The 11,626-nt window shown below is 46.0% G+C and overlaps 2 protein-coding genes across 2 annotated transcripts in view; both read right to left on the reverse strand.

Annotated features, from left to right (window-relative positions):
• Nucleotides 1–220: 220 nt before the first annotated feature.
• LOC108668695 lies at nt 221–6,361 on the reverse strand. Its single transcript, XM_018155940.2, has 7 exons — nt 5,733–6,361; nt 4,877–5,457; nt 3,868–4,386; nt 3,036–3,554; nt 1,705–2,475; nt 1,133–1,390; nt 221–424 (listed from the first exon to the last, which is right to left on the reverse strand). The coding sequence occupies exons 1-7, from the start codon at nt 5,902–5,904 to the stop codon at nt 221–223; spliced, it is 3,024 nt and encodes a 1,007-aa protein (XP_018011429.2). The 5' UTR covers nt 5,905–6,361.
• Nucleotides 6,362–10,744: 4,383 nt separating this feature from the next.
• Nucleotides 10,745–11,626, reverse strand: part of LOC108668696 (hsp90 co-chaperone Cdc37-like) — an 8,591-nt gene continuing 7,709 nt past the window's right edge. The window contains exon 8 of the mRNA XM_018155941.2: nt 10,745–11,212. Coding sequence (XP_018011430.1) covers nt 10,979–11,212 — 234 coding nt within the window. The 3' untranslated portion in view covers nt 10,745–10,978. The remainder of the gene's footprint in view (nt 11,213–11,626) is intronic.

Genomic DNA, 11,626 nt, shown 5'->3' on the forward strand with positions numbered 1-11,626 from the left:
GAGTATGACAAGTGTGTCCTGAGAGTATGACAAGTGTGTCCTGAGAGTATGACAAGTGTGTCCTGAGAGTATGACAATTGCATCATAATGAGCTAGCAAGCTGCCCAGAGGCTGCACTTCAAGCCCGGCCGAGGCTGAAATTAGCGGCTGATTTACGCGCTCCCCGAGTCCTGGGCGGCGCCTGATGCAGAGTCGGGCCCGCACCCAGATTTTACCGCTCTTATGTCATCAGGTGACAAGCCCCCACCTGGACAGAAAACTCCCCCTTGGTGGCGTAGGTCTGGAGGAGGGCACGCCCCAGGCCCCTCCCCGTGAGGAACTCCCACAGGGTCTGCTCGTCCTTAAAGAAGCTCCGCACCGTCGACTTGCTCCCGAAGGAGGCGAGGGCTTCGTCCACAGCTGAGGGGGAGGGCGTTGGCTCTGCCTGCCGGGGTAGAACAAGTCAGTGGGAGGGACGAAGTCGAGCAATAGACAGTGATGGACAATATAGACACTGATGGACAATATAGACAGTGATAGACAATATAGACACTGATAGACAATATAGATAGGCACAAAGTCGAGCAGTAGACAATAGACACTGATTGGAGAGCTGTGTCTCTTCCTGAGTTGGGGTCATATAGCACGGAGAAAAGCAAAGTCTAGCAAATTTAGTTTCGTGGGATTTGGTTTAGTTTTGATATTTCAGTAATTATATGAGCGACATGTTTGCAGCTGGTCAGACATTTAGCAGTTGATAAAATACACGCGTTGTGTCCAGATGGTGCAAGAAACCAACTGTCTCGCTGGCCCCCAGATTGAGTAAAAAAACCGCAAAGATTGAGCAAAGGTCCCTCCTGATGGAGCAAAGGTCCCTCCTGATGGAGCAAAGGACCCCAAACTTGAGTAAAGGTCTCTCCAAATGGGGCCAAGACCCTCCCAGATTCATTAATGAACTCTCCTCAGATCGAGCAAAAGACACCCCAAATCGAGCAAAGACCCAAAGATTGAGCAAGGGACCCTCCAGATTCAGCAAAGGACCCCTTAGATTGAGAAAAAGAGTACCAAATTCTGTAAAGAACCCCTCTCCATATCGAGCAAAGGCTTCCGAGATCGAGCAAAGGACCCCGAGGACGTGGAGCAGAGGAAGGACCTGGTCAAAGGACGAGGTGGAGTCCGCGGCGTCGGGGGCGGCAGCGTTCCTAAGGATGTAGTTCCTGATCTTGGTGCGATGTCCTATGATGGGGCAGATCTCCCTGAGGTCCTCAGGAGACATGGTGGAGATGACCTCCTTGTCGATGCTCTGCCGCAGGAACTCCGGCAGGAGGTACTGCAGCTTCAGCTCCTCCAGCATCCGCGTGATGAACGAGTCCCCGCGGGGCGTCCTGCGTCGGGGGGCGCCGCCCTCCGCCTGGGGGAGAGGGGCAGTTAGAGGGGGACACTCAAGCCACTCGTGCCAGTCGGGGACACTCACGCCACTCACCCCAGACGGGGAGACTCACGCCACTCACCCCAGTCGGGGACACTCACGCCACTCACGCCAGACGAGGACACTCACCCCAGACGAGGACACTCACGCCACTCACCCCAGACGAGGACACTCATGCCACTCACCCCAGACGAGGACACTCATGCCACTCACCCCAGACGGGGACACTCACGCCACTCACCCCAGACGAGGACACTCACGCCACTCACCCCAGACGAGACACTCACGCCACTCACCCCAGACGGGGGTGACAGGAAGTGGGGGTAGGGCCAGTCATCAGGATCTTCATGGGTTCCCCTGCGCGGCAGCTCCCTCCGGCTGGGGGGCCTCTTCTTGACGACCTTCTTGAGCTGCTGGGAGGGCTTGGGGGCATCCAGGTCCTCCCCAGCGTACCTCCTGAGGAGGCGCTTCACGTTACGGTACCGCTGGACCAATTTTCCCCCACACATTTTCCTCAGTGGAGTAGGAGCAAGGTAATAATGTTCTTTGCCCTCAGAGGGAAATTCTTTGACGATCTCGTCGGCGAGACCTGAGAAAAGTTCGCTTCTCATCGCAAAATGTCGTTCATAAACACCATCCACGATTATCCTGGTGAGTTTACAGCGTTCACCGTTCTCGAAGGATCCTTTACGGTTATAGGACTCCATTAGTACACGTCCTACGTTACTGGCACGAAGAAACTCCCCCAGCGTCAGCTCTCCGTTGAAAAAGGTCTTGTCAGTCGAACGGAACCCCACAGGTTTCAAGTCCCCAGGGGCACCACCTTCGTTTTTTTTAGAGGATGATGAGGACCTAGAGGACGACGAAGGTTCAGGCCTCCTGGTGGCGAGGTACTCGCAGATCTTGGTCCGGTGCTCGTAGGAGGGACATAGGACTCTGAGGTCCTCCTGCGACATGAGGCTCATGACTTCGCGGTCGATGTTCTGGCAGGAGAAAGTGTCTGATAAATACTCCAGCCGTAAGTCCCGTAGCATCTGCTGGATGTAGGGGTCGCAGCCGTACTGCCTCTGTAACAAACATGAAGGTTACATACAGACACCTTACATCATCATATCATTCATATGTAAATAATATTACAGCTGTAACATGTAACAGTAGAGCTCTAGCATGTTACTTGTACAGCATGTAGCATAGTACAGTAATACTGCCTCTGTAACAGAAATGACAGTAATAGTTACATCCAGACAGGTAACGCTGTCATATGTAACAAACGTTACGGCTGTATCATGTAACACAGTACAGCTGTAGCATCGTACTGTAGTACTGCCTCTGCAACATAAATGAAAGACCGTCATCCAGATCGTCCCATGTAACAAACGCTGCAGCTATAGCTCGTAACACTGCAATACAACACTGTCACACTGAAAACAGACACGCAAATATCTAATATTATCAAATGCCTAATATTATCAAATTTCTGATATTATCAACTACCTAATTTTATCAAATATCTAATATTGACAAATATCTAATATATATACATCTATCACAAAAAAGAATAATTTTTAGGGTAAATTATCATTTTGAAGTTAAGAATATAATCATAAAACTAAAGGTAATAACTCACCCCCTCGGAGGAGGAGGAAGGGGTGTTGGTGGAGGTGGGGGGTGTGGTGTGGTTGTTGTGGTTGCCGCTGGTCTCATCATTGGAGCTGGGCGATCCAGCGTAGCTGGGGTCAGCCCCTCCACTGGAGGGGTTATGGTCCCCTCCACTAGAAGGGTTATGGTCCCCTCCACTGGAGGAGTTCAGGTCCCCTACCCCTCCACTAGAGGGGTCACCACCTCCACTGCATGAGGAGTTCAGCTCCCCTCCACCAGCAGCGCCGTTCCCCTGGTCACAGGAGCTGGTGTGGCCGCCCTTTGTACCGTCATGGCCGCCCTTTGCACCCTCATGCCCACAGGTCTTCCTGGGCTTGCCCTTATACTTGAGGAAGAAGCGGCGCTGGTTCTTGAAGCGGTCGACGAGCTTGCCGGCGCCAGCGCGGCGGTCGGGGGACGGTGCGATGTAGTAGCTCGCCTTCACCTCCGTCGGGAACAGCCGCACCACCTCGTCTGCCACGTCCTCCAGCATCGGGATCTTGAACACCTGCATCGTTATCAATAGTTTAATTAGTTTTACATATATTGTTTGGTGGTAAATATAATTAACACCTGCATCGTTAACAATAGTCAATAATAGATGTGTTTACATGTATTGTTTGGTGGTAAACACAAGTAACACCTGCATTGTTAACAATAGTTTTTATATGTATTGTTTGGTGGTGAACACAATTAACACTTGCACCATAACAATATTCAAACAGTTTTAGGCAACAAATGAGTTGATATAAAAATAAATTCTCAAGAATTATATGGCTAACCAAGGAGAGTGTGTGGGAGTCCTACACCCTGTTACCCACCAGGGGGGAGTCCAGCAGACCATCCACAATAAGGTGGGTGAGTTTGGCTCGCTCCCGATGATCAAAACTTTTCTTGTTCTCATAGGACTGCAGGAGAAGACGTCCTATTTCCGACGACGATAGGATCTCGAGTAGACTTTTATTATCCTTAAAAAACCTGAAGGCGGAGGACTTGGCCCTTTTGACGGGAGGCTGCATGTCGCTACTGAACACCTCATGGGAGATATGCGGGAGACTCATGGCCATGTAGGCGCTTGAAAGACTCCCACTCTCAGGTGACACACACCCGATGGGGGATGTGGGTGTATCGTACTTAGTGAGATAGTTGCGTATCTTGATACGGTGGCCGACGCTAGGGCACACTTCCTTGAGCTCCTCCGAGGACATGAAGGATACCGTCTCCCTGTCTATGTTGTTGTTGGCGAAGGCGTCCATGAGATGGTCCAGCTGCAGAGTCGTCAGCATCTTCTCGATGAAGGGATCCCTCGTCACCACCTGCACCGCCATCATCGACCCCACCTGCCCACACAGCTGGCTCAGTACATGTGTAACCATCTGGCATGACAGCCCACCTACACACACAGCTGGCTCAGTACACGTGTAACCATCTGGCATGACAGCCCACCTGCCCACACAGCTGGCTCAGTACATGTGTAACCATCTGGCATGACAGCCCACCTGCCTACACAGCTGGTTCAGTACATGTGTAACCATCTGGCATGACAGCCCATGCCCACACAGCTGGCTCAGTACATGTGTAACCATCTGGCTTAGTACACGTATAACTACCAGGTGCAATGTAATACATAATGCGCTATGGTAATAAATAAATTGGTAATCACAAGAAATACTAGGGAGACTTCAGCTAAACAACAGAGTTTAATTGTAAGTAATAATTAATAAAAATTATCGTTATTAATTAGAATTTTAACAGAGGTTAATCGTAATAAAATTAATCATAAAGACTAACATCAAATTGGGAGCATGCAGCCCTGAGGGGAGTTCTCACCTTGGTTGTGTCGTCAGGCTGCTCCTCCCCAAGGTAGGCCCTCAGCAGGTCGTCTACGGGCACCTCCCGCTTGAGGTTGGCAGCGCCTGCAGCAGCAGCAGCTGGAGGGGCGGTGCCCCTAGCTGGGTCCTGTGGGGGGACACTGTGACGGGGGTCACGCTCCCCCCCGGTAGCACTGGACTCACTAGTGGGGGGCTGGGCAACTGTGGGGGCAGCTGGATGCCTGATGTCTGAATCAGCCCTCAGCTGCTGTTGTTGCTGTTGCTGCTGCTGTTGTTGTTGGTCCTGTATTACAAGCGCTGTGTTGGGACGCAAGTCGATGCCCGAGTTGTGTCGTGGGTCATGCCCTCCGGAGGGCGTGGTGTTGTGTCCCACAGAAGGAGCAGTACTGTGGTCCCCCAAGGCCCCCATGCCATGGTGGTCAGGTCTGATGGCAAGACGTTGCTCACATGAAGGAGAGGACGTCACTTCAGGGCGCGAGGGAGCGGCGGCTGTGGAGCGTTGGTCGAACCCACCCAAGTGCATCTCGCTGCGACCCACCAGACCCCGCTGGTCATTGCCTGTCACCTGGGGCATCCCACCTGTCAAAAAGTGGGTTCATTAGAGTACAATTTAGGAATTAATTTTAGTCTAACTCTCTTCGGTAATTGTGAACAAGCAGTAAAATGACTATACATCAAAGTAGCATCAAGTCTAGCACTTAAAGCTGACAATCAACAGCTTAATGGGGTAATAGGAATGTTATATTATTATACTTAAATCAAATTAACATTATGCAATGAATATAACAGACTTGATGCCTAGAAACAAGTTACCTCATCATATGAACAAAGAAGGCAAACTCTGGCCTCCTCACCTGCCACGGTGCGTGGAGCTCCAACAGCTCCTCCTTGGGGAACACTGCTTGCTCCATTGAACAGTCCTCCCCCTGCTCCAGGGAACATTCCCCCACCAGCTCCAGGGAAGACACCTCCTCCCCCTGTGGGGAAGACCCCTGGCCCTCCAAACCCAAAAAATGCTTGATACATTGTAGGATCTTAAGGAGAGGCTCAGAAAGTGTGTACTTGAGATGTGACTTTGTGGATCTGGCAGCTCAATAATTCTTTGAAGGTAGATGTCACTGAATGGGCTCAGTTGACAGAAGCTCAGTTGACAGAAGACTTTGACAGAAGCTTCAAGTTAATATTGAAGCTAGAGATTAAGTCACTCTTAATGCCAAGAATCTCGGAGATGAACTATATCCTTGGTGCCCCATCACAGTACACTTATATCTATTCATAAGAAATTGTGACAACAACTGAGTTACACCAACAGTGTTAAGAGTGATACAACAATTGTTGATGCATAATGTGTGCTCTGGAGATGTGGCTGTGCCGTCCGATGGTTGAACGTAACATGAACACGGATCTACTGAATGTGTAAGAAACTCCTGAATTGTTCACTTTGCATCATGAAGGCCTGATGAAGAAAAAATATATATATAAAATTTCATGAAGGATATGTATATAACTTCATGAAGGATGTACATATAACTGGCTAGAGTATCCAGAATTCTGAAATAGTCAACACACTTAGAAGTTACATGGGTAGAACTGCTGACCAAAAAGCAGTTTTAGGCATAGAAAGTATAGAAAACCTACAAATTTTTATAATCATAATGTAGCATATTATCACCAGTTACTAAATAGCAATCAAAGCATAGCATGCTAATGATATTATCAATTGTTACCTTGAAAATAAAAATGAGTTTCTATATCCAACTTCAAAAAGTTTTTAATTGAAGAATAATTTATTTTAATTCAACAATCATTTATTGTAAATAATTTAATTTATTATCTGCTAACAAAAATAATTAGGAACAGAAAAATTACTTATATTTTTTCAATTTCTTCATGAACATCTGAATCCTGATGAGGTTTTTCTTAAACATTTTTCTATCCTAACTGGAAAATTTGGCCAAATAGGCTTACGCACAACGGCACAAGAATTGGACAAAAATGCCTGTGAATCTGGCCAATTTTGACCATTCCGAATGGGTCCATTCCTAATTTCCAAGGTCTTTTTCCCAATTTCTTCTATGAAAAATTAGGGAAACCGTTTGTTTTTATCCAAGATTTTTACAAAAATAACTCATGAAATGATCATTTTCATCTGTCATTTTAGGAAACTTCTGCCCATTAATACAAATTAGATTCACTTTGATCCAAGGCTTCCAAGCTCTTTTGTTGCCAGGACCATCCCAAGAATTAAGAAGGCAAGGCATATCCCCAACATATGCCATTATTTCTACTGCACCCAACCATCTGCCTTCTCAACCAAAAAATCATAAGTAAGAATAGGCTATTACTTAACTTATAGTTTTATATAATTTTTTACTGAATAAGTAGAAAAATGATATAAGAACAGATGAAATTGGCATGATTAACATGAATTTTTGTTCAATTTACAGGGGGCTTTTACCCAATTTTGCACTTTGGAGTTTGGTTCATAGCTACTCTTTTAGAACTTTTATTCCTATCAATGCAATAAAAGCCTGAATTGAACTCTGAGTCTGAAGCAACTTGCAAGTTGCAACTTAGCAAGCATGAGAAATTTGAGAATCAATCTGAATCTGATAAGAACCTAAAAACTACACCTGAATCAACTATTGAACTGTCCGTCCTTCGCTTCTTTTTCATTTCTATGTTGCGTTGCTTCTGTGATCAAGTGTATTATTATTTATAGATATATTGACAACAATATGCCTAAGCGCCAAGCCGAGCGTCTCTAAGCTCCATTGTTTCGTTGCACCTGGGCTATTGGAATGGCTCGCTGCTGTCAAAAAGCACATACGAGTGTTATTTGTAGCATTAAGGTACTATATAGGGTTAAGTAAACAAAATACAAACAATTTACATCGTTCGATTTGTCTGCATTAGTCAAAATAGACCGAATCAAGGTAATAACAACAAATGCGAATCCAATATGACGATGTGGTACTGTTGAAGAAAGTTACTACGCTGCGAATAAGGTATTATATTGCAACCTAGAAAGACATTCGTCATTTCAATTATTTTAAGCCTACAAATACTCCTAATGATTTCGATTAATACGATGTTTTGAAACATTGAACTAAGAAATATTTTACCTCATCATTTAATACAGCCATTCACGCGAAGAAGCATACTTTTAACACATTCGGAGAACATTCGTTATTTTCATCTTCTTAAAGTGGTCATAAACTAACAGATATTGTTTTTCTTTAAAAAAATTCTGGATAGTGAGAAATATTTCGTCAATTTGCCGAGATATAAAAGAAATAAGCGTCCGATGCTGAAATTTTATTGAAACACGCGAACTATCTCTATAACTAACAAATGCGTGCGAGCTTATCTTGGACATAAACAAATAAAATTCACGGATTAAATCGGGTCCATTCAAACAATTCTGACATACAGAAGTTGGTATTAACTTATTATGAGCAACATAATTACAATTGGAGATACCCATAGTCAGATCACAAAGTAAATTTTACTCAGTTCATTAATGAATGGTTTTAGTTAGCAAAATAATTTCAAATATATTATAATAATTTAGAATTTAACATATATAATAAAAAATATAACTCGGTACTCACTGCAGTGCGTGACAGAGAGCGCATTTTCTCGTCGACGAAAACGTGAAGTCACGGACGGCCAAAGGAGATGGCGAGCACAATAGTGAATTTTTTTTTAATAAATGAGAGAAAATGCGCTAAAAAGGCCATGGTTATTTCTAGCGCCAGTTTTCTGTAGGACGACCATTAACATAGAAAGATAAAGTTTGCGCATAAATTTTCGTAGCGATTAAATTTTTTAATGCCCAAACCTTTCCAATTGCACAATATAACCGGTAACTCTAGCATTTTAATAAAAATTTTGAATAAAAAATGACAACTGACATTCAGCGACCTCTTCAAAGGCAAAGGCAGGGTGGCCCAGTGGTTACAGTTCAGAGTACCAAGATTGGCGCAGAGAGGCGCGGGTTCGATCCCAGCTCTGTGCGCCAGTTTCTGGTCAGAATCGGCAAGGAGGCCGGGCGGTTAAGCACAGCAGAATTGTAGCAGCGAGTTGCGAGTTCGAGACCGCAAAATGCTGTGGATGTTCTGCGATGTTAAGAATCGGCGACAGGCCTACGGCCTAATAAACGCTGAAACCGCTATTATTATTATTATTACACTGACGAAACCTAAACCATCCGACAAATGCTACTGTGCCAACACAAGGAAATGGTGGCAGTTTGCTCTACTAATGAAGGAAGTGATAGAAAGGTGACACACTACAAGCATAAGAATTTATTACAACACTCGATTCCAATAATCAATATTATTGTGAAATTATCACTATATTAAACTTAATACGTGGAATAACGTTACCCCAGCTCCGCGAGACACAGAAATGTATTCCAGGTTACAGTAAATCGAGAGCATACGGCCCCTTATACATAGCTTATTGACATCGACCAGTGATCACATCTGGCAACCTCATCAGCATATGAACAATTTGAACATACAATCCCATGCTGACAATCCAAAAATAGACAATCGTCTTAATTGAAGTGATTATTCAGGGGAGACCGGGCACAAACACACAGAGGACTTCACAGGAAGGAACATCAGGTGTAGGTTACACTGATCTACGCGAAATCAACCCGCATTGTGGCTACACCGTGTAGCGTGTAGCCACAATGCGGGTTGCTCTCGCGTAGATCATAGATAACGTATCTCCATGAATGGCAACAGCTTATAGGTACTTCCCGCATAACAATCCTAAGCGTTACTTAGAAGTAACCTGCACCACTCGCGGAGTGGCAACCAAGCGTTACTTATAAGTAACCTGCACCACTCGCGGAGTGGCAACCAAGCGTTACTTAGAAGTAACCTGCACCACTCGTGGAGTGACAACACAAGCGTTCCTTAGGAGTAACCTGCACCACTCGCGGAGTGACTACACAAGTGTTACTTAGAAGTAACATACACCACTCAAGGAGTGACTACACAAGCGTAACTTAGCAGTAAACTGCACCACTCGTGGGCTGACCCCAAGGGCGAATGTTAAGAAGTAGCATTTAAGACTGAGGGAACGGCTTGTAAATATTATTCTCAGCTGACGAGGTCCTTCAAGAGTGGTTCTGCTATAGTAGAACAACGTGGAAGATTCAAATCATTCAAAGCGTCGTAAAAATTACAGTGGTTTTCTAGCAGACCAATCGCTAGGCATTTGCTAGAGTACATGAAGAGTCTCAAGAACTCTCGAGGTAACTTAACTCTCGAGGCAACTTGTACGGAACTATAGAGAAGTACACAGCATTCACGTGTTGACTGGAGTGAATTAATACAGCAAAATACACAATTTGTAGGGCCCCTCCCTCATAACGCACCGCTGTCCAGAAGGGCTTCTATGCTTTCTTCAAGGCGTACATGGAATCCTATGAACATATTTTACAGCTTCGCAGATGAAGAAAGTGCTCAGAGAAACTTCAATAAGGGGCACTATAATCCAAGTAACTATGGATTAAATATAACTTTCTAAACTGAAGTCAACTTCAGAATTGTTACGATTTCCTATCACAGTGAGCGTAAACGTTCAATAGTCCATATTCAGGCAAGGAGAATCCAGATTCAGGCAAATTTTACCAGAAGGAGAGTCCATAATCGGACAATAAAATCTAGATTAATGCAAGGAGAGTCCAGATTCAGGTGAGAAAAGTTTGGATTCAGCAAAATAATGTCTAGATTCAGGTAAGTAGAGTTTCTAGTCTAGTTTCAGGCAAACTTTACCAGATGGAGAGTTCATAATCGGACAAGAAAAATTTGAATTAAAACAAAAAGAAGTCCAAATTCAGATAACGTATAATGATACACGCTAATTGCTATTGCCGGCGTATTAACGTATAATGATACACGCTAATTGCTGTTAACATTTATCATGCTCAGTTGGTGTTAACCAACAATGACATAATTCAAGCACAAAAAACAGTACAATTTAAGACGAAAGTATCCTCGTATTTTCTCCATTCACGCCTCCAGCTTCTCAACGTACACACGCTTCATATTTTCCTTCGGCGCCCCCTTCGGCCCGGGCCCTAGTCCACGGTGTCCTCGGTCTTGGCGGGGGCCTCATACACAGGCTCCTGGTCGTCCCCCTCGTCAGGAGGGGCGGCGAGGCCCGTAGTCTTGTCGGTGGCGCCGCCCTCGGGGACCCAGAGGCCTGAGGCGACGCAGCGCTTCATGTGGTGGGCGGCGACCGCAGGGTCCATCGCTGCTATGACCGACTTTAGCTGCCCCACGTCCTGCGACTCGAAGCACGCACGCAGCTCCTGCGGGAGGAGGGTGAGTTAGGGCACTGAGGGAGGGGGGTGAGTTAGGGTACTGAGGGAGGAGGGTGTGTTAGGGTGCTGAGGGAGGAGGGTGTGTTAGGGTGCTGAGGGAAGGGGTGAGTTAGGGTGCTGAGGGAGGGGGGTGAGTTAGGTGGCTGGGGGAGTGGGTGTTAGGGTGCTGAGGGAGGGGGTGTGTTAGGGTGCTGAGGAAGGGGGTGTGTTAGGGTACTGAGGGAGGGGGATATGTTCTGGTACTGAGGGAAGGGGGTGAGTTAAGGGAACTAAGGTGAGGGGTAAGGGTGCTGAGGGAGGGGGCGTGTTAGGGTACTGAGGGAAAAGGGTGTGTTAAGGGAACTGAGGTGAGGGGTAAGGGTGCTGAGGGAGGAGGTGTGTCAGGTGGCTGAGGGAGGGGAC

Source organism: Hyalella azteca, unplaced genomic scaffold (genome assembly GCF_000764305.2).
Source record: "Hyalella azteca isolate HAZT.00-mixed unplaced genomic scaffold, Hazt_2.0.2 contig7413, whole genome shotgun sequence".
NCBI lineage: Eukaryota > Metazoa > Arthropoda > Malacostraca > Amphipoda > Hyalellidae > Hyalella > Hyalella azteca.